The sequence below is a fragment of the Siphateles boraxobius genome, unplaced genomic scaffold (assembly GCF_051911475.1).
Source record: "Siphateles boraxobius isolate OS27281-9 unplaced genomic scaffold, OSU_SipBor_1 29, whole genome shotgun sequence".
Lineage (NCBI taxonomy): Eukaryota > Metazoa > Chordata > Actinopteri > Cypriniformes > Leuciscidae > Siphateles > Siphateles boraxobius.
Window position 1 is genome coordinate 399310 of NW_027508908.1, and position 22397 is coordinate 421706.

The 22397-nt window shown below is 38.0% G+C and overlaps 2 protein-coding genes across 3 annotated transcripts in view; both read right to left on the minus strand.

The window, feature by feature from the left end:
* Window positions 1–10063: 10063 nt before the first annotated feature.
* Window positions 10064–16897, minus strand: LOC143753479 (uncharacterized). 2 transcript variants are annotated; one of them, XM_077245832.1, is made up of 2 exons: window positions 16435–16897; window positions 10064–14043 (listed from the first exon to the last, which is right to left on the minus strand). In XM_077245832.1, the coding sequence occupies exons 1-2, from the start codon at window positions 16529–16531 to the stop codon at window positions 12617–12619; spliced, it is 1524 nt and encodes a 507-aa protein (XP_077101947.1). In that variant the 5' UTR covers window positions 16532–16897; the 3' UTR covers window positions 10064–12616. The 2 variants fall into 2 exon arrangements, with proteins under 2 accessions (XP_077101947.1, XP_077101948.1); XM_077245833.1 differs by having other exon boundaries at window positions 16499–16616.
* A 4313-nt stretch (window positions 16898–21210) lies between these two features.
* LOC143753491 (uncharacterized) overlaps window positions 21211–22397 on the minus strand; it is a 42183-nt gene continuing 40996 nt past the window's right edge. Inside the window, exon 4 of the transcript XR_013207752.1 lies at window positions 21211–22342. The gene's annotated coding sequence lies outside the window, so the exon portion shown is untranslated. The remainder of the gene's footprint in view (window positions 22343–22397) is intronic.

Below are 22397 nucleotides of genomic sequence, written 5' to 3' on the forward strand. Positions count from 1 at the left end.
TCTGTTTAAGAACGCCAACTCGCAGCTGCAGGTTCCGTTGCTTTCGAGCACCGCCGCGCATATATCTTCAAGTTTAGCCTAACCGAACGTCCAGTTTTACTGCCACAAGTTGATCATCTTGTAATAAAGATCTAATCGAGGAAAAACACGCTGTATTTTTGTATTTTCATTGCATTTTTAATTTATAAAAAGTTAAATAAATAATGAATTTGAATATAAAAATATTAATGGTTAATCGATAGTCGATCGTTAATTCTCGACTAATCGACGATCGACTAAGAAAATTTAATCGAATGCCCAATAAAAAAAAAAAAAACATTGTCATTAATTACTTACCCTCATGTCCTTCCAGACCCGTAAGACTTTCATTCATCTTCAGAACACAAATGTAGATCTTTTAGATGAAATTTGAGAGATTTCTGTCCCTCCATAGACAGTCTATACGAAACTACCACTTTGACGGTTTAAAAAGTTAATAAAGCGATTGTAAAACTAATCCATATGAATTGAGCGATTTAGTCCAAAATTTCTAAAGAGACTAGATAACTTTATATGATGAACAAATTGAATTTAGGCTTTTAATATCTTCATTTGTGTTCCGAAGATGAACGAAAGTCTTACGGGGCTAGAACGACATGCAAGTAATTTATGACTATTTTCATTTTTGGTTAAACTAATCCTTTTAATAACTTTCACGTTTTCGAGGACTGAAAATAGAAATGTCTTGATATTTAAACATTTTCCATTAACAAGGGAATCCTGGATGTAGAATACAGATTACTTTAACTGTTACCTATGCTTTTCAGTCATTTCTGCAGTAAGAATCTTGATCATCTTCCTCCTGGTGCTGTCAGTCAAGCTTTTGGTTGTGTTGTATTCCCTGATAATTGTGTCCCCACCAGGTTTAGCCTGCAGGATTTTTTGGACCAGCTGCAAACAATTACAAATCGAAAAATTAGAAAAATTAATGTATTTTAGTAATTCAAATAAAAAGGTTAAACTAATATATTTAGAATATATAACTATATACATATGCATGATTATACTTTTCAGAGGGCCCACATTTCTGTATTTAAAATCCTTTTTTTTTTTATTGATTTCATGTAATATTCAAATTTTCTGAGATTTTGAATTTGTGGTTTTCATAAGCTGTAAGCCATAGTCATCAAAATAATAACTTTTGCATGAAATTCTAATTTCTCGAGTTTCACCTGTACACAGTACAATCAGCGACAACCTCTCAAGAACGATTCAGGGATAGTTAACCCAAAATTAAAATGATCCCATAATTTTCTCACTCTGAACCCATCCCTGGTGTATATGACTTTCATCTTTCAGATAAACACAATGGGAGTTATATTAATCATATCCTGGCTCTTCAAAGATTTATAATGGTAGTGAATGGTACCCTAGATTTTGAAGCCCAAAAAAAGAGCCACCCATCATAAAAGTAATCCATTCATCTCCAGGGGGTTAATAAAGTCCTTCTGAAGCAAAACGATGAGTTTGTGTTAAAAATATTTAAAACTTTATAAAGTAAAATAACTAGCTTTCAGCCAAACGAACATACGGATTCTTTTGGCCGGATTCCAATTAAGTCTAATGCACAACTTATACGAGTAATGCGACGTACTGCTGATATTTACGCTACGCCACGACACTACTTCTGACGTCATAAATTCTGGAAGTTGCGCATTAGGGGCAAGTAGACTGTATGGCTGTTACCTAGAATTTTACTTTGTAACGTACTAAATATGAATTTTATTTTACACAAACTCATCGTTTTGCCTCAGAAGGCCTTTATTAACCCATAGTAACGTTTGTAGTTCGTTTACGATGGATGGATGGATGCACTTTTTTGAGCTTCAATCTGTTTGTTGCAACCACTGCCATTATAGAACTTTGAAGAGCCAGGATATTTTTTAATACAGTATGTAGTCAACCAGAATGTCTATTACCACCGCGGCACAAATAAACCAGTCGCATTTCAAAGTCATTCGCAAAATGACCGCCAGGTGCCGCAAAGGGACATTTTCCAAAACAGTTCCAATTGCCGCATTTTGAAACGTAAGTGGGGCTAATGTCAATTTACAGTAGCCTAAACAGGCACGTGCAGAGGGGGGGGGGGGGGGGGGGACTTTGGGTGCTCGAGCCCCTGCCCTATTTCAAAATTAATCAAAACTGCCCTTCTCAAACAAATATCAATGATATTGTTGTGGTCAAAACAAAATGCATTTGATTATAATTAACATGACAATGTGCAAAAAACGAAAGTAGCCTAAATTCACGTTTATTTGACGTTTCTGTCAGTCTGAGGTGTCGTTGCTATAACGCGTTGCTATGGGTTGCGTCACTTGCGTTGAGTTGCGCCTTGCGCGTGTCTTCTTGCTTCGGTCTTGACTTGACCATAGACTGTAAAAAAATAGGTCTTGACTGACGGGGTCAGTCTCCGTTTTCGAGGGTCTAAAACCCCGGAGTAGTGTGTGTGTGGACGGCAGGCATAACCGTAGCAAAAGCTATGCGTTTTAAAATGAAAATGCACTAGTGTTAACATAGGTATCCCACAGTCTGCTCGAGAACCGATACTCTAGAGCCAAATATGGCTCGACGGCAGGAAACAAAATAAACCAAACAATTTTTCAACTTTTTTTTCTTCACAATAATAAAGGTTTTGTGTCGATTCAATTAAAAATCCACATCACATATTTTAAAATATTACATAATTAATTGAAGCCATTGTCCATTGTCATGTATAATTAGGGTGACCAGACGTCCCGTTTTTCCCGGGACAGCCCCGTATTTCCACTCTAATTTTAGTGTCCCGACTTATTCTGAAAAAATCATGTTTTGTCCCTTATTTCATCGTTAATATATATATATATATTTTATATATATAATAGATTCCGTTTCCGAAAGGCTAAGTGAATATATATGTTACGTTCAAACCGTGTAGCGCGCATGACAGAGAGGGAGAGACCTTGTGTGTGTGTGCTAGTGTGCCTAATGAAGCGCATGTAAGACGCATTAATAGAGGAAATGCATTAACGTCACTTTCCCGCCGGAACACGCCCCCTCAGCCGGACTGAGTGGCAGAAGAGCAGCTGCGTGACTGGATTTAATAGGGGAAACTGCGAGAACGCAAGTAAAACAAACGATTATCAGTTTAAACTAAAGATTGGACTCAATATAGTGTTCCTTACAACTTACTAAAGATCCAGTGATCCATGGATATTAACATGCAGCCAGGAATCGTGTTTCCTGACATTTATATGTGCCTGATTTCGACACCAGGGAAATACATACAGCAAATTGGCCTGTGAATGCTTTATATAAATACAAAATAGGCAGGTCTAAATCCAGGTGATCACTTATCAATGTTATGTATATCATCATATCGTCTAGAGACTAAAAACTTGTATAGTTTTTTGTCAGTGTTTATTTAAAAATGTCAGATTATACAGAATATACAGTGGTAAATATTTGATTGATGAGTTGTCACTGCAATATATAACAATACAATATATAGAGAATGATTTTACCACTAAATTCAGCATATTGACACAAAAATGATAACTGCAAATCCACCTTTCGCTGCCTGGAGTCAAGTTGTTTCTATGAATTGTAGCGATCTATTTGCTTCTCTGTTCTGTAGCTTTAGGTAGTCTGTAAAAATATTCCTCATATTTATTGTCAAATCTAGTTGTACAGTCAGTCTCAAAGCTCTTTCCCGTTTTAGACGCGTTTTGTGTGTTTTTCCGCAGCATTCACACTGAAAACCAATGCTGCCGCTCAGTCTTTTTGCCACTTGTGGGCGTAACTGCAGTCACTCCGGCCAACGGTGACGTCACGTGCATTCCCTCTATACGCATGCGTTCTGTATCTGTCCCGTATTCCACTCCGAGAAATCTGGTCACCCTATGTATAATACAAAGACCAATCGTCATCTGGCACAACAAGTTCAAATTTCATAGGACAATGTGAAGTGGAGCGTAGTTTTCCGGTCATTTATAAATAAATCGTTTTAAAATTACATGGACAGACGAATTAATGTTTATGAAGCGATCTGAATCTGTGTCGTTGAACTAATGGGTGTTAATTGACTACAAAGCACTGCACAAAACCAGCACCAAAAGTAGTATTAATGGTAAGTATAGTATTCAAGTCACTTGTATTTAGTCTATATTGATACATCGTTTACCATTTGATGAAACTATCATAGTTTGTTAAATGAAGCCCATGGCGTACAGGCCTATTATGTGAAGTGTAGGCTGACAACAACACGCGAAATGGTGACTTTATTATTTTAACATTTTTGATAATTTTGCAGCAATAGTATAATAGTACAGTACTACTGGTCAAACATTTGCACACACATTACTTTTTTTTTTTAAGAAGTCCCTTATGTGCATCAAGTCTGCATTTATTTGATGAAAAATATAGCAAAAAAAAAAGATTACAATTTAAAATAATGGTTTTCTATTTTAATATACTATTTGATATAATTTATCTATTTATGTGATGCCATATGCCCTTTTTTTACATTTGAGCCCTGCCCCTGAGGAACTCTCTGGACGTCCCTGAGCCTAAGAATAAAATACAACTATGGCAATTTCCAAATTAGCCTACAAAAAACATGAAAAATCAAAACAAGAGTTATTGACATTTGCTGTACAATAATGAAACAAACAAAGATTTGGTGGAGTTGAAACTGCATGTTATAAAGTAATAATTTTATTATTAAATAAAGCAAGAAAATTTGGTTAATGTTATTTAAACAAACAATCATACAATTCATAGTATACATTAGGGGTGTAACAGTTCACAAAATTCACGGTTCGGTTCGATACGATAGACTTGTGTTACGGATCGGTACGTTTTCAATACAGCAAAAAGAAAGAAATGCCAGAGACAGTTCCTTGATTTAATTTTATTAATTATATTTTTATTAAAACTAACATCATAAAGTATGATTATTTTTTTACTTTGAGCAATGATGGAGCTATACTTGACTTTTCTTAGGAGCATATAAAACAAAACAGCTCCTTGGACAAAATGAAATGTAATATTGTAGTAGTAATAAACAAAGGTTTATTTTAGTTCAGATTAACATTTGAGGGCAGCAATTGTATTCATAATGTCTAAATAAAACCGACGTAATGTTACTTGAAAGTATTAGCCTACTATTCCTGCCAAACTTCCATGATTACAGTTAGTAGTGTTACTACAGTAAATCCATGGTGAATGTTGCTGATCTGTGGACACTGAATAGTTCATTCATGGCACAAGGTTCTTCCTGGTTTCCACGTCAGCGCTGTTTGATCCGTTAATAACGGAGAAATGTGAATGTTTCTCACTAGATCTCGCAGCGATGTTATTACTTCAGTGGCGAATTCAAATGTTTTATTTACTAGATCTCGCTGTGTAGTAACAGTGCTACTTGATTAAGATCGGCTCGCGCTGCATTGGTCCAAACTGATAAACGGTCCGTCAACCACACAATAACGAGTAGCTTACACTCTCAGAAAAAAAGGTACAAAAGCTGTCACTGGGCTGTACCTTTTCAAAAGGTACACTTTAGTACCTAAAGGGTGCATATTGGTACCTTAATGGTACATATTAGCACCTAAAATCAGAGGTGGGTAATTCAGGGGTCAAAGAGTAAAAGTCCTGCCATATGTTTATTCCACCCATGAACTCAGTCAGCTGATTTCACTAATTAGTTCTATCTCCTGTGTGAATTATCAAACCCAGGTGATTGGAACAAAATACTGAGGAGGACTTTTACTTTCTGAACCTGGACTTTACACCTCTGCATAGCAATGGCACATGTCAGCCAAGAGCAAAGAAATAAACCAGAACTGGACCTTATCGTAGCCAAAACATATGTGTATATTAAATATGGAGTAATTTCAGCAACAGCCTTAAATGAAATCAACTGGAAGAGAAAAGAAACATTAAATCTGTGAAGATCTCAACAGAGGAGAATAAACAACTCCACAAGCAGCATTACCAGCTTCACTTATTACTAACCAGACTGACTTTATTTCTTTCAGACGAATAAAACTGAATAAAAAAGTTTTATTGAGAATTAACAGAGGTTTAACTCTGTTTTATTTTAAGTCACCATAACAGTGATTCGTGTTTCCATTAGTTGGGCTCTTAACTCTTTTCATATATATTTTGTCTTTTTTAGCTGCTGTGACAGTGTGTTTGTTAAACACATCAGCAACAGCAAAGGAAGCTAAAGTGATATAAGTTCAGGTGATGATGGTTACCTGTTGATGGTTTTATAATCATCATGAAGTAGACTGATTTACTGAGGTTTTTATAATCTAACAATTATCTTGTTCCACTAATATATTCACATCACAAACCCTGTATTACTGCAGCATGAGATCCAGCAATGTAACAATCAGTTTAGACATATTACCAAAAATGAATAAAAAAAAATTAGCCAACGCTGACACACACAGATATCAACAATCAGCACATGAATCTCAACAATGGTGACAATCACAAATATTTAGATAAACAGATTAATTCAGAACATCACTGAAAAGCTACTAAATCACAACAAAAACAACAGAAAAAAATTATAGCAAATATTTAGAATCAAACAAAATTATAGGACAATTCAGCATAATTTATTCATGTTGCAATGCATGCTGGGAGTTTTGTACTATGGTGGTATCCAGCATGCATTGCAGCACACTAGTACTTTTGATTGTCACCATTGTTGAGACTCATACGCTGATTGTTGATGTCTATGTGTGTCATTATAAACTGACTTTTTTGTGCTCATGTTCGTTAAGGTCTTCTAACTTATTGTTATAATATTGCTTGATCTCATCCTGTAGTAACACAAGGTATGTGATGTGAAAAAATGTAACAACATAATTGTTAGATTAAAATACTTCAGTGAATCAGTCTGTTTCATGAGGATTATAAAACCATCAACAAATAACCATCATAACTTGATCTCATTTCACTTTAGCTTTCGTTGCTGCTCCAAATATGTTTGACAAACACACTGTCGCAGCAGCTAAAAAAAAACAAAATATATAATAAGAGTTAAGAGCCCAACTAATGGAAACACGAATCACTGTTATGGTGACTTAAAATGGAAAGAGTTAAAACCCTGTTAATTCTCAATAAAACTTCTGTAGACGTCTGACAGAAATAAAGTCAGTCTGGTTAGTAATAAGTGAAGCTGGTAATGCTGTTTGTGGAGTTGTTTATTATTGGCTACAATAAGGTCCAGTTCTGGTTTATTTCTTTGCTCTTGGCTGACATGTGGCATTGCTATGCAGAGGTGTAAAGTCCAGGTTCAGAAAGTAAAAGTCCTCCTCAGTATTTTGTTCCAATCGCCTGGATTTGCTAATTCAGACAGGAGACATAACTAATTAGTGAAATCAGCTGACTGAGTTCATGGGTGGAATAAACATATGGCAGGACTTTTACTCTTTGACCCCTGAATTACCCACCTCTGATTTTAGGTGCTAATATGTACCATTAAGGTACCGATATGCACCCTTTAGGTACTAAAGTGTACCTTTTGAAAAGGTACAGCCCCAGTGACAGCTTTTGTACCTTTTTTTCTGAGAGTGTAGGGTGTATTCACACCAGGAAAGTCCGATAGTTCACTTGCTTTGGTCCGGACCAAATACAATTTTTTTTTTTTTTTTTGGTACGGTTCGCTTTCACACTGCTCTTTTTGCAAGTGAACCAAAATTTGTAAACAAAACCACACGTGTGTCGTGCCGACGCGGTGTCATTGGTTGTTGCGTTAAATCTTACCCAGATACAATAGTGCTATTTTCTGATTGGCTAACAACACCAGAGGAGACGCGCTTGATTCCTGCCGGTTCCACAGTGAGAGCGGCGCGGCCAGAGTTTTGGGCGCTGCGGCATATTAAATATATTACAAATCGTTTTTCAGCGTGAGAAATACAATGTGTTGCGGGAGAGCGTGACAAAAGACGGAAATGAGTGACTGTCACGCTCAATGCGTGACACTTGAGAGCCCTGTCACTCATTCATTCATTCATTCCATTCCAATGATGCACACACGACGCGCAGAAAGACGCGCAACAGTATCGTGTGGCCATACAGCGCGCCGGAATGGAATGTAGTAGGCTACAACAGATCACTTTCCCATAACGCAACTCCGACTACGGAAGCCTGCTAACTCAAAGGCGCAGTGCTTTCTTGCAATTGGGTCGGTTCATGTTCACACCGTAAACGAACCGTACCAGAGTTCGTTTGGAACCGTACCGAGACCACCTCTTCAGCTAGGTCTCGGTTCGGTTGTTTGGTCCGCACCCGAGTTCGATTGCTGTATTCACACCTGCCCAAAAGGTCCGCACCAAGGGGGGAAACGAACTAGAGTTCGATTCAATCGAACCAAACAAGGCAGGTGTGAATACACCGTGTCAAACAGACATTGATGTGTGTACAAACTCACAATTCTGGCTTCATCTTCGGCTCTCTGCTGCTTTCTTGAAGGGGTTCCATCACCCAGAATAGCCGCGTCATCAGATTCCTAGTTTGCAGTCACAGAGGAGCTTCCCTCATGTGACACTGCAGGGGTCTGTGCTAATTCTATTGAAAAACGGGTTAAAAAATTACGTTGAGACTCATTTTTTTCAATACTGAAAAAAAACAACAACAAAAAAAACAGGAAAGCACTGCAATTTAAAATAGGACTGTCAAAATGGTAAAAAAAAAATTGTGAATATCATCACTTTTGATTATGCTGAAATCGGTCGAGTATTGGTGCCAAATTGTAGAATGCTTTTCTACAACTTTTGTATAACTTTTTTAGGATAAAATAAATGACTGTTAGCATTAATGACATTGGCTAAATTGATTTGGAGGACAGAAACACTCAAAGCATTTCTTTAATCTAATAAATAATTGTATTTATATAATTTAAATTAATAATTTGTGTATTAATGCATGTTAATATGAACTTAATGTACTGTATTAATTTATTAATGTTAATTATAATGCAAACAGAATAACAGATACATACACAGACTTGTATACAGACATTCTCGGTTAAATTTACAACTGCAAATATTTAGGAGTTTATTTAACCTGAAATAACATGCAGTATGACATGTTAGTAAAGATCGATATCACCTCGCATGCTCTGCGCACTCAAATAACGGCTGGAATTGGAAGACGGACGGAATTAGTTTAGGACTTTCACAATTTTTGCATTAATGTAAGTTAATTCTCATATAAGAAAACTCATTGGCAGCGCATACAATTCAGTAAGAACAACTTGCAATGAAAACTCCACAAAACAAAATTATTTCTTTCACACTTATCGTTAAATATCGTTAAAAAAATGTATACGTCACAAAAAAACGCGTTTCAGTCCAAATTTTACCGTCTTCAATGCGTGGACACAAAGCAATATCACACTTAAGGCTATCAAAGTAAATAACTTATACAATTACCATTTGAAAGATTTTCCAATTTTAGCAGAAAAACGCCCAAATTTGTCTGCTTCAAAACCTCCTCAAATACATCCTCGTCGACTTCAGTTCCAGTCTCGTCAAAAAGCTTGGCCTCGCCCTGACTGGAAGCGGGAATACCGAATTTCATAAAGGCTGTGAAGTGATTGTACGCAAAAAAAAACTCTGTATTGTCACATTTTTGCCAATTTCCCATTCATTTCCAATGGCGGGACCATTTGGTCCCGAAGGCCCTGAGTGTGACCATTTTGTTTACAACCACTTAGACTATTCAAATCCTGTCCCCAATTTTTTGGGGTGTTCGTATACCAAGTACCAACAAAGTCACCAAATTTCGGACCATTCCGATGAAGCTATGATTTTACACATTTTTTTATTTAAATTCTTCGGGACCATTTGGTCCGAAGAACCCCAGAGGGTTAACACCCTGTAACTACACTGAAAATGAGTACTCATTAACACTGTACGATGTAAATTTAACTCTTTAGGAATTAATAACATTTAACACTGCTATTTTCACACTTCTGATTTTACTGTGTACTGAAGTATTAAATAGAAAAGTATCCGAAACGTCTGTGTATTTGATAAATATTGCATTTATTTCCCTTCAGCGGTCATAAAGTATGCAAACACAGCACGAACGTCACTACGAGAAGCACAAAGTTTCCTCCAGTCGAACCATAGACTGTAAAAAAATGACAGGAACACACTTTGCGTCTTTAAAAACATAATACAGAGACGATATTCCGGTCCTGGAGTCGATTCAGACACTAGGGCTATTGAGAGTCGAGGAATCGATTCTTTTGGAGTCGACTCCCCATCACTAGTTAGAGGCATTAAGAGCAAAATAAGTGGCATTGGACGAGAGAACGAAGAGCATTATCCCTGCTCCAAACGCAGCCTTCTAGCTTCCTCATGAACCAGCCAGAAATGTGTAATAACACCTTTTTTTTCAGAAGGCGTGGGCTCCCTCCAGGCACCCATGCTGGGTCCAGAGTTAGAAGAGCATGCGGGGGCTGAAGGAGCCTGAGACTTAAGGGGGAAGTAGCATTTAAATGCCGCAGACTGAACCCTAGCCTATCTGAACCTCTTGACTACGGTGTATTGACACAGTAGTGTAGAGGTTATTGAAGTTATTGGCCTGAGAGGTTATTATTGAGAGGTTATTGGCCTGCTATTGGCACGGAGGGTGAGAGGTATTTCTGGAGGTCAGCCTGATTAGCCTGCAACACCGCCATAGTACAGACAGCCTGAACTGCCACCGCGTAGGCCTTTTCCACCAGTCTAGCTATCATTTGACATGGTTTAGAGGGCAAGACCGGAGCCTTCAGAGAAGATGTCGCACCAGGGTAGAGATAGATCATGAGTGCCTCTTCAACCCAGGGCATCTTCTCATACCAGTCCCTCCACATTCTAGTAATTTGAAGTAGTAGAGGTTACTAAGCAATATTACCCACAATCTCGACACCACAGAATGTAGATCGGGGAGAAAGAAGATGCATGAGGGAGGAACATCTATGACCCACCAGGACATGCTCATCAACTCTACTTGGAGCAACTTCTTTTTTCTCTGCCGACAGGTCTAGACTGAGTCTAGCTGTGGGGCGGGTCATGAGCTCAACCAGCTCCTCGTACACGGTGCAAAAGGAAGAGGAGGGCTCATTGACAATGTCCACCTCAACTCTTCAGAGCCAGATGCAATTAACATACCCTCGGCCAGGGGGATGCGTTTCCCCAAATCATTGTATCAGCATAGTTCAACGAGTCGGTGTTTCCCGAAACCATCATTCCAACCAACATTCACAAACAGCAATGCAAAGTTGTGTGTTTGAACGACAGATCTCGACCTGTGGTTAGAAGCAGAGTTTCTTGTTTGCATGACATGTGGACTCAATGAATTAATTGATGAAACTAGATGTCGCCTTGGGGTTCTAAACATGCGTCAAAACCGCCACCATCTTAGAACAGGGGTCTTGTCATAGGAAGTAGCTAGGAACGCTGAATTCATGGATGATGCCGGACTTTTGTGCTGCGTATGGATGTTCACACGAACGAAATCTAAAAAACAGACATCAAGGGATTACATTTCACAAGATTGTGAAATTTTGTAATTTTTTTAAAATTTCTCTGGACTCAATGATAAATACATGTCTGACCGTTGGAACGAACCAAAACAAATCGCATTCATGACAATTTATGGTGATTTTATTTCCGTTAGAGCATTTCCTACATTGACGCTGATGAGGGGCTCCCCTGTTTCAAGATGGCGGCTCTATTGACGCATTCGTTCCAATGAACTGCCGTAGCCAGGCGACATCTAGTGTTTATATCTATGGAGTAAAATAAGCATGATGACATTCAGTATAATCTGTGTCTTATTTAGAATACATACAAATGTCATTTACGTCTTTTAGTTTGTTCAGAGATTTAAAGCGTCCTTATTGAAGATATGCGAACGAGCTCTACGTAAGAGCCTATGATTGAATCTGGAAATATAGCAAAATAAATGAGAAAAATTTAAATTAGTCATCAGATGCCATGTCCGTAATTTATGGCAAAAACTCAAATATTAATTTGATCTCAAACGATTCATTAAAAGTAGTTCACCAAGTTCATGACATCATTAACCAACGTGGTTGAACAAAAACTTTGGACAATATGTTTTCGGGAAACAGTTGTGACTAGCTAGTTGATTTCTTCAACGATGCATCGTACAATGGTAGTTAAGCAGCGAGTTGTGTCGTTGTACAGGAAACACACCCATGATCGGAAGAAGCTGCAGAGTGACTGGCAGTGGATGGCACCGCTACTCAACTGACTCAATTTTTAAATGATTAACTGAGATTATGACTACGGTTAACTAATTGTAAAAAGTTTTCCTTAATGCATTTTATTTAGGTCTAGTTTTCCTTGTACCAAATGTTTACAATTTACAACGTATTCTTGCTGAGGTTCAGCGTCTCCTATTATAATGAACAATAGAAACACTTGCTTGAGTAGGCGTGTAAACATGGCATTGCAACCAAATTGTCCCACTGGACTCCTAATTATCCTAATTATATAAAATATTGACTACATCTCTCTCCTCTGATAGCTGGTGGGGTTTCTGGTACGATATGACAGCAGTCACTTCATTCAGATGAATGCTGCACACAAGCGGAGGAAGAAATTCCCCCACTCTGTTGAAAAGGCTTCTTTTCAGTATGAATTGTCATGTGACATTTAAGGTGTCCATGTCTTGTGAAGCACTTCGCACATTGAGGGCAGGTGAAAAGCTTTTCACCAGTGTGAATACTCATGTGTCTCTCAAGGCTTTGACTCAATGTGTAACTCTTTCCACAATCAGGGCAGATGAAAGGCTTCGCTCCAGTGTGAATTTTCATGTGTCTCCCAAGGTTGTTTTTCATTGCGAAACTCTTCCCACATTGAGGGCAGACGAAAGGCTTCTCTCCAGTGTGAATTCTCATGTGAATCTCAAGGCCATATTTCACTGCAAAACTCTTTCCACACTCTGAGCAGGTGAAAGGCTTCGCTCCAATGTGAATTTTCATGTGTCTCCCAAGGTTGTTTTTCATTGCGAAACTCTTCCCACATTGAGGGCAGACGAAAGGCTTCTCTCCAGTGTGAATTCTCATGTGACTGACAAGGTTTCGTTTTGCAGCGAAACTCTTTCCACATTGAGGGCAGGTGAACATCTTTTCTCCAGTGTGAATAGTCATGTGACTGTCAAGGCTTTGTTTCACTGTGAATCTCTTTCCACACTGGGGGCAGGAGAATGGCCTCACTCCAGAGTGAATTCTCATGTGATTTTCAAGCTTTTGTTTTACTGTAAAACTCTTTCCACATTGAGGGCAGGTGAAAGGCCTCTCTCCAGTGTGAGTTCTCATGTGACTTTCAAGGCTTCGTTTCACTCTGAAACTATTTCCACATTGAGAGCAGGTGAACGGCTTCTCTCCAGAGTGTGTTCTTATGTGGCATTTAAGGTATTCTTGTTGTGAGAAGCTCATCTCACACTGGGGGCAGGAGAATGGCCTCACTCCAGAGTGAATTCTCATGTGATTTTCAAGCTTTTGTTTTACTGTAAAACTCTTTCCACATTGAGGGCAGGTGAAAGGCCTCTCTCCAGTGTGAGTTCTCATGTGACTTTCAAGGCTTCGTTTCACTCTGAAACTATTTCCACATTGAGAGCAGGTGAACGGCTTCTCTCCAGTGTGTGTTCTTATGTGGCGTTTAAGGTATTCTTGTTGTGAGAAGCTCATCTCACACTGAGGGCAGGTGAATGGCTTCTCTCCAGTGTGAATTCTAATGTGAATTTTAAGGCTTTGTTTGGCAGTGAAACTCTTTCCACACAGAGAACAGTTGAATGGCTTCTCTCCCGTGTGAATTCTGATGTGAACCTCAAGGTGTTGTTTCACTCTGAAACTCTTTCCACACTGAGGGCAGGTGAACGGTTTTTCTCCAGTGTGAATTCTCATGTGCTGTGTAAGGCTTGCTTGTTTTGTGAAATGCATCCCACATTGATGGCAAGTGATATAATCTTCCTTCAGTTCATTCCGATCTAAAATAAACATTGAAAATAATCAATGTCAAAACTCAATTCAAGGACAATAAATTTGAAATTGCCAATAGCCAAAGTAACAGATCTGCAACACAGACCACTGGCAGAATGTGACAAAGGTATGTCACAGTGAAGAAATTTTCACACCGTATAAATTTGCAACAGCAACAGTTTTACCGATAACACCGGAGGGACAGGGGGATTTTGAATGCGTGCTCGCTTTTCACTTTCGACTTTGAATTTGCTATCATGGGTGCTCTGTGGATAGGCCTATAATTCATGGGCATCAGGAAGCCGCTATCTATGTGCAGGGTATTGAAATCACTTTAGAATGCACGCTTACTTCCGCATTTCCGATCATGTGTACTCTGTGTACAGGGGCTTTGTACACTGTAAAATCCAACAGTTGTTCAAACTAACACTTTTAAGTTAAATTTACTAACTTAATTGTAAACATTTAGTAATCTGTACTGTTCACGGTACTATTCCTTGTTTACTCCAAGCTACCAAGATAAGATTAATTGATTGGTTTGAGTACCATTTTGTCAAAAAGAAAAAAAAAATGTTTTAAGGCGGGGCAATTCTTCATTCTCATTCCCTCCAATTCTGCACTGTTTGAACTCATCATTGTGATGATCAGTGTTCCATTTGTTTGGTCACTTGAAACTTAATTTATATCATTGTAATTATCTTCCTATTGGTGCAATGATGCAAAAAGAAATCAGTTATTTGGTTTGAAAGGAAGGGAAATAATAAATAGGTTGCATTTAAAAGGTGACCCATCTTCTATCTAAATCCTTAACTAGTCTATTTTTCATGTTGAATAATGATCTATTAAAATGTGTTAAAGTTTTAATTGGGTTGATACAATACCTTTATATGTGTGACAATATTTTGTAATTGACCATGTTAAAAGTCACAAACTGATTTCAACATGCAGCATACAAAACACAATAATGGTGGCAATTAGCCTACATTTTATTGATTATTTATTAGTTACTAGAACTCTAGTGTAAGTGAACTATACTAACTAACTATACTAACTAACAATTACTAAGGTAATTGGTTTGCATGCTTTTTTTTTTAAGACTAACTAATTATATTTTACAGTGTACAGTGACTGCACATTTTACAAGATAAGATACTTGTCAATGACGCTCAGGATCTGTTGCACATCAAATCCACCGCCATCATCCTGTCAATCATCTCTCCTTACTCGTTACGTGATAAATAAAATCTGACTCCTGCTGCACTGTGTGCATCCGTTGTCCAACTGAACTAAATAGTTTTTATTTCTATGAAAAAAATCAAAACAACAGGCCAGGTAATGTAATCTGTGTACAGCCAAACACTGCGTAACGAAAACTACCGCAGCAAGCCTAATGTGACAGTTTGTCTTTGACAAACAAATGGTTAAATCTGTCATTCTAATGTTTTTGCTATTAAATCTGACAAAATTTTATTAAAGGGTTATTATCTTTCAGATTAACTTTGTAACAGCATTTCACTCTATTAGACACTGTTAGGCCCCACTTATCAGCTACTACCAAAATCCAACTCACTTGTTTGTCAATAAACTGGATCCAAAATCTATATGATTTATTTGTAGATGGCGCCCTAAAGAAAAACGACATTATCCACATATAGAGTGGACGTATTGTTCTCAATTATTTGATTGTGATTTTTGATTTATGCTTCTTGTTGCTATGCGGATTTATAGTGAACTATTATGTTGTGTAAATTTTAAGTAAATATGGGTAAGATTATAAAATAAAATAAATAAATAAAAAATTCCTTTTATTTATTTGGTGAGTAGCTTTAGAAGTGTAATAAACATGATAATATACTGTCAGGAGTGGAGGGATGTAGTAGTATCACCCTTAAGGCGATTTATTATTATTATTATTATTATTATTATTATTATTATTATTATGTGAAGTAACTGTAACTTCACATAGTCACAAATTCATTGAGTTTATAGTAAGCAAGCTATGGATCAAATTCATCACTATGTCTATTACAATGAAATTTTGCAGCTTGCAACAAAAAAAGGCAGTCAATGAAGAAGAATGTGTTTGCTTGCAGAGTGTAGGTATGTTTTTTTACACACACAAAAAAGGAATGAATTATCAATAATCTAAATAGGAGCTTTTTCTGCTGCACTTGCCTTCGTGGTTACAGTCAGCTAACGCTAATTTAAAAAAAAAAAAACATAAAATCCCCAACTATTGTGGTCAACTGAATATCTGAAGTAACAACACCTTTCTAGACTTTAAAGGCATACATAATTTGACACACTTGGATTTATTAGTCACGAACAACCATTAACAGAATTAACACTTTCATTTGTAACATATTTGAGTCTTTATAACTTACAAATAACCAACTTACCCAGTACTCTATTCGTCTGTTTAAGGCTAGGCGAATGGCAGGTTTTCGTCTTGACATCTGGTACCTGTGTGGTCTGGTTGTTTTCATGCTGCTCCATCTTTATCGATCAAGTTTATTCCTCAGATAGCTTTCCATAAGTCAGTTTTGATTCACTCTATTCTCTAATCGAGATTCTACAACCGCAGCTGGTTTGCTTTAAAATAACAACAGCTTTAATGTAGCCATAGGCGCTTTAAAAACACTGCTTTGTGAAGATCCGAAACGTAACCGTTCTTTTGTTTCGAAACAGTGATTCGGAGTGCGAATCAAACTTGCCATGTCACGTGTTTTCAGAAACCAACGAGGCTTTGTTACGTCCATAGACATCATATAGGTCGACGCCCTATCGACCGCTACTGCCTTTGGCACGGACGAGAATTGGAGCCGCCATCTTAAACCGGTCATCCGCTCCGCTCAGTGTAATCTGACTGGCAGGTGAAATGAGCTGTCAGCGCATTTAATTAATCATATCTCACTGAATACTGAACTGATTTTCACGCGTTTTTTTTTTTTTTTGCTGCAAAGGTCATTCATGTAGCTATGATACAGGACACATGGTTCGGCGTATTTTAATATCCATAGTAAGCTTAACAGTAATATAATATTCTGATATAAGATATAAAGTGACCAGACACATTATGTGTGATGAAGGATATAATGTATTTTATAAATCACACACTATAAATATAATAAAGAAGCAGAAACAGATAGTTGCAGTAAAGTAAGATATTTTAATAAGTTGAAGAAACAATTTATGATTTGTGACACGAACAGACACACAAACAAACACGAACAGACACACACACACACACACACTCTCTCTCTCTCTCTCTCTCTCTCTCTCTCTCTCTCTCTCTCTCTCTCTCTCTCTCTCTCTCTCTCTCTCTCTCACACACACACGCACACACAGGGGCATCGCACCCGTGGGGGATGTGGGTTTTAACACCCACACTTTTCCCGGTGAGAGGGTTCCACACCCGCTCTTTTTCTGCAGTTTTTCCGCAGTTTTGCACAAACGCCTCCTCGATCCTCCGTTTCTCTGGCCGCTCTGTGTCTGTGTCTGCGCTCGCTGCGGCTCCTCCTCTCCCCCTCCCTCTCAAACATGACACCGGCGCTGAGTGTGACCGGCTGATGATTGGCTGTTCTGCCTTAAGTCCCGCCTCTCTTGGTGTGTTAGATTTTTCAGTCAGCTCGTGCTGAGAAGGCGGGAACTTATGGTTATGGTTATTTACTTTTCTCCCTTTTCCAGGTACTTTGAATGAGTGTTTATGCTGTCGAGGTTTTTAAATAAGCTTGATATGTGTTTGGGATTGGGAAGATGTTATGTTTATGTTTTGTTGACATGTCGAGTGTTTTCGGTATTCGTTTTTTAGACTAAACAGCACAATACTTTATTTAAGTAGGCATTCTGTTTGTGCTGTGTGATTTAAAGAAAAGTGCCCACTTTGCTCATGCGATCATTCAGCATGGTGATCTGGTGTTTTCTCCAAAATAAAAACTCAAGGGTTTATTTCTTGCAACTGAAGAAATTAGGACAAAGTATTGTAGGCTAATTTTCCTATTCTATAGCGTAATATAAAATTTACTTTTGAAATATTCATTTTCATTTATACAGTTATATAGGCTATATGGATTTTCCATCATAGGAATAATTATATAAATCATTATTATAATATTATAATAAATGTTTGGCATTCTAAAACACCAGTGATAATGTAATGTAGACTGAGACTCTATATCATAACTAAACATAAGTTTGAGCCCTCTTTAGGTACAAGTCAATGCTTTTTCTTTGTTTAATGTGCACAGTTCATGGTTCGAAGCCATAGACTGTAAAAAATATGGACAAAGCGTCTGTGACGTCACCCATAGACTTTCTGAAGAACGGTTTTGAAGCCGTTTATGGGGGGTATGGGCGGCGCCATCTTGGAAAATCTTGGGAAATCCTAACCCCGCCCACCTTCTGGCCAACCTATGAGTTTCGTGCCTGCTTGGGGCTGTACAAATCGCCACACAATTGAAAACAAGTCTCGATGAATTATCTTTCACAAGCAAGACTGAACATTTGTTTCTGGTTGATTTGGTCATGATATAAATAATAATAGTAACGTTCAGAGGAGAAAAGCCGGGAAATTTAAAAATACTACTGTTATTGTGTCACGAAATGTAGTTTTAATAGTTTTTCAGTCGACAATGTAGTTGTTTAAAGCTAAAATCTGTGGTTTATTTATAAAGATAGCGCCTATTTAAAAATTTGATCTGACGTTTTCAGAGTTGAGATCCAGGGATCAGCGCGCACTCAGCGCTCATGTACCCCACCTGGAACAGCCTTACCTCGGCTAGTGCTTCTGACGTGTGCCGCTGGCTCTGATGTCTCTAGTCTAGTGGTTGAACATGAGATATAATTCGTCTTGTGTATATCTAACGGGCGATCTTTGGTCTCACAAAAAGAGACGGTTGTGACATTTTATTTTATAAAGCCTATGTAGGAATATTTTAAATGTTATGTTACATTTATTCATTTGGCAGACGCATTTACAGTGTTTCAAACGTCAGTTATAACCATAGGTAAAGTAAGTTACCTCGGACGCTATCTTATCTGAGGCGATTTAATGCTAACTGTTGCAGTGCCACTGCCCACAAACATTGACGCTAAATAGTGCTAACTACGTGAAATAGTAGTGGAATGTCACTTAACGTTACCGGAAAAAATGAAGCGAAGTCCTCCTACAGTGTCGGTTAGTGTAGTTTATAGCAGAGCAACCAATTTTATGTACGATATTTCAATACAAATGTTCAGAAAGGATACAGAGGTGGTATGATGTGTTGTGTCAGATCATGGCCGAGACATCAAATTTCAGGAATTCCACTAGGCGCAGCACGTTATCAGCTGTCAATCAAGCTGTCAATCAAAGTTAACCACGCCCTTATTGATCATACATTTTATAATTAAATACGATCTAAACTAACGTGTTAGAAAAAAATTCACCCCCCTCACAGTTGTCAGGCACTCGGAACCTATCGAAAAATACAATAAAAGTCCATGGGACCAACCTGTAAAAACATGAATTTATGCTGTGAAAACGGACATTTTAACATGGGGGTCTATGGACATTTGCTCCCTTTTGGGACCTGCCCCTAGCGGATGTTCGATGTATTGCAGTTTTTCGCACTTCCGGGTTGGCTTCATTTTTCAGATTGGAATGTTGCCGCTTGGTCGAAGCCAGTTGAAGCTCTTAATTTTGAGCTCTGCACCAGATTGATACATTTAACCTTAAAATGTACAACATTTTCTTTCGGGGGAGCATGCCCCCCAACCCCCCTAGAGGGACAGAGGTCCACACAACATAGTTTTACAAAATCCAATGGGAAAGAACGATCATTTAGGAACTTTACCCCAGCATAATGTTAATGCCAAATTTAAATGTCCTTGGACAAGCTACATTTGTCCTGCCTAAGGAGGGGCCAACACAAGAGATTGTGCCCTCTGAATTCTTAATCAGGGCCCTGACCACATCCATCCCCCGCACTTTTGAAAAGCTTGCTACGCCCCTGCACACAGACACTCACACACAGAACCCAGCCACCGAATCCACCGAACGCAGCCACCTGTAATAAAAATTGAGAAGAAGCTTTTCAACGTGTTTGCATCAGTAATTTCTACAAATTAAATTCGGACAACATTAAGCCTATATACCTTTTTATTGTATGTGGATGTGGGAGGGGAAATGTCGAGACTAAAGCCCTATTCGGATTAACTTTACAAGGGTAGATGGAGTAAGTTAATAATGTAATTTTACCACAGGACTTCTGTAATATCAATAACCAAATCACATGTGATAAGATATAGGTTATCAATAACACTAGAAGTTGGAGGGGTAACTCAATTTGCGCATCGCTGTCTTGCGTGTATTACATTGCTTCCTGATATCATGTGCGCAAACACAAATAACCTATACAACAGGGCAGTTTAATGCTTATCTGATAACCTAGAAGCTCTTGTAATTATTACTTTAACAGTTACCCGGGTGAACACCGGCTGATGCAGTAAACAGCATTTCACAACGATTTCAGTACAGTAATAGCAAATATCCTTGCTCCTTCTCGATTATCTGGTAATATTCTATTCACAAAATACAACCAATAGTACGGTAATGTTAAGACTTACTTGTGAAAAGCCCTATTTTCGATGGTCCGGCGATTAGAACAGGAAAATGCTCCACAATGCTCTGGCATCTTATCTGCTGCCACGCAACGAAACTAGGAATACGTCCGGTTCAAGATGGCGGCCGGATTTCTCGGTTTCCAGCGGCCAATAGGGCATCTAGTCTCTATGGTTACGTCATGTATACTGGTTTGCGAGGGCGTTGATCTGATGAACCCATGAAAACGCCAGTGTAAAATTTGAAGTAAATAAACCGGATAAATACATTAGTCATAAATTACTTCTATTCATAGACGGAGACTGTAGCTATATGAAGTAGTGAGTGACACACTGATCAGCACCGTTTGTTGCTAATGCTAGGAAAAACAGCTGAATAATAGGCTCGTCTGAGATGCGCTATGCCTGAAAAACAGCCGAGACTACGAGGCTGTGAAAGAGGAGTGAAAATTGGATCAGACACCTACGAGATCAAAGGCGGATATCCCAGGATTCACACTCATGAATGGCATTGCTAATAAACTGGATGCAATTTAAATTCTGTTAAATAAATATGAACAAGACTCCAAAAGTAATAAGTGTTTATCATCATTTTTGCTTTAATACAGACATGTTTTTATATATTTATATTGAGATTGCACTGTCCGAGAGTTTGGGAATATTCACACTCACACATAATTTATACACACAAAAAAAACATGATATATCAAACCTTACAATACATCACGGTTGTTTAAACCAATGAATATTAAGCTGTGTCGTCAGCAAGTCGATTCCCATTGGGCTTTTGATCCGTGCAGTCGGTGGAGAGAAACTGCAGAACCCGACGTGTCCGCCTCGCTGTCGCAAGAGTTTTTTGACATACGTGTGAGCATTTATTCATCTCACTGGCACAAAAACAGATTCAGTATTCTTCAAAACGGATGAAAACAGTGAAATGGAAACTCACTGACACTTAATGTATTTAATCTCACTTTATTAATCAATGTCTTTTCTGCTGACCTTCGATGATCCAATACAACCATAAGGAAAAATTACTTTAGATAAACATCACATTTGTGAATCATTTTTTTGTTTGGTTGTTTTTATTGCACTTTGTTGTCAAGTAAACTCTTCTGCAGAATTAAGGCTGATGTATTATGATAAGAAAACAGTTTATTGAATAACCTAAAGATATTTGCGTTGTCAAAGCTCTAACTGCATCTAAACAGAAAAATGCATGTTCTTCACATTCATGTACTTATAACAATAAATGTCATAGTAATTCTGCTTTACAGTGTCTAATTAACTGACTCTGTAATTTCTCATGTGAATATTAAAGTTATATTTCACTGTGAAACCCTTTCCACACAGAGAACAGTTGAATGGCTTCTCTCCGGTGTGAATTCTCATGTGAATTTCAAGTCTTTGTTTGGCTTTGAAACTCTTTCCACAAAGAGAACAGTTGAATGGCTTCTCTCCGGTGTGAATTCTTATGTGATTCTGAAGGTTTCCTTTCACTTTGAAACTCTTTCCACACTGAGTGCAGGAGAATGGCTTCTCTGAAGTGTGAATTCTCATGTGCTGTGTAAGGCTTGCTCGCTCTGTGAAATGCATCCCACATTGATGGCATGGGAAAGAATATAAAGATTGAAACTAACCTTGTATTGACCTGTTTCTCTTCTTTCCCAGTCGCCCCTTTTGGACAGTATTTGGCTTTGATCAAATCTGTAGTAAAATAAATAAGTGCCGTAAAATAAATGGCTGATGAAGGCTGTAGTAA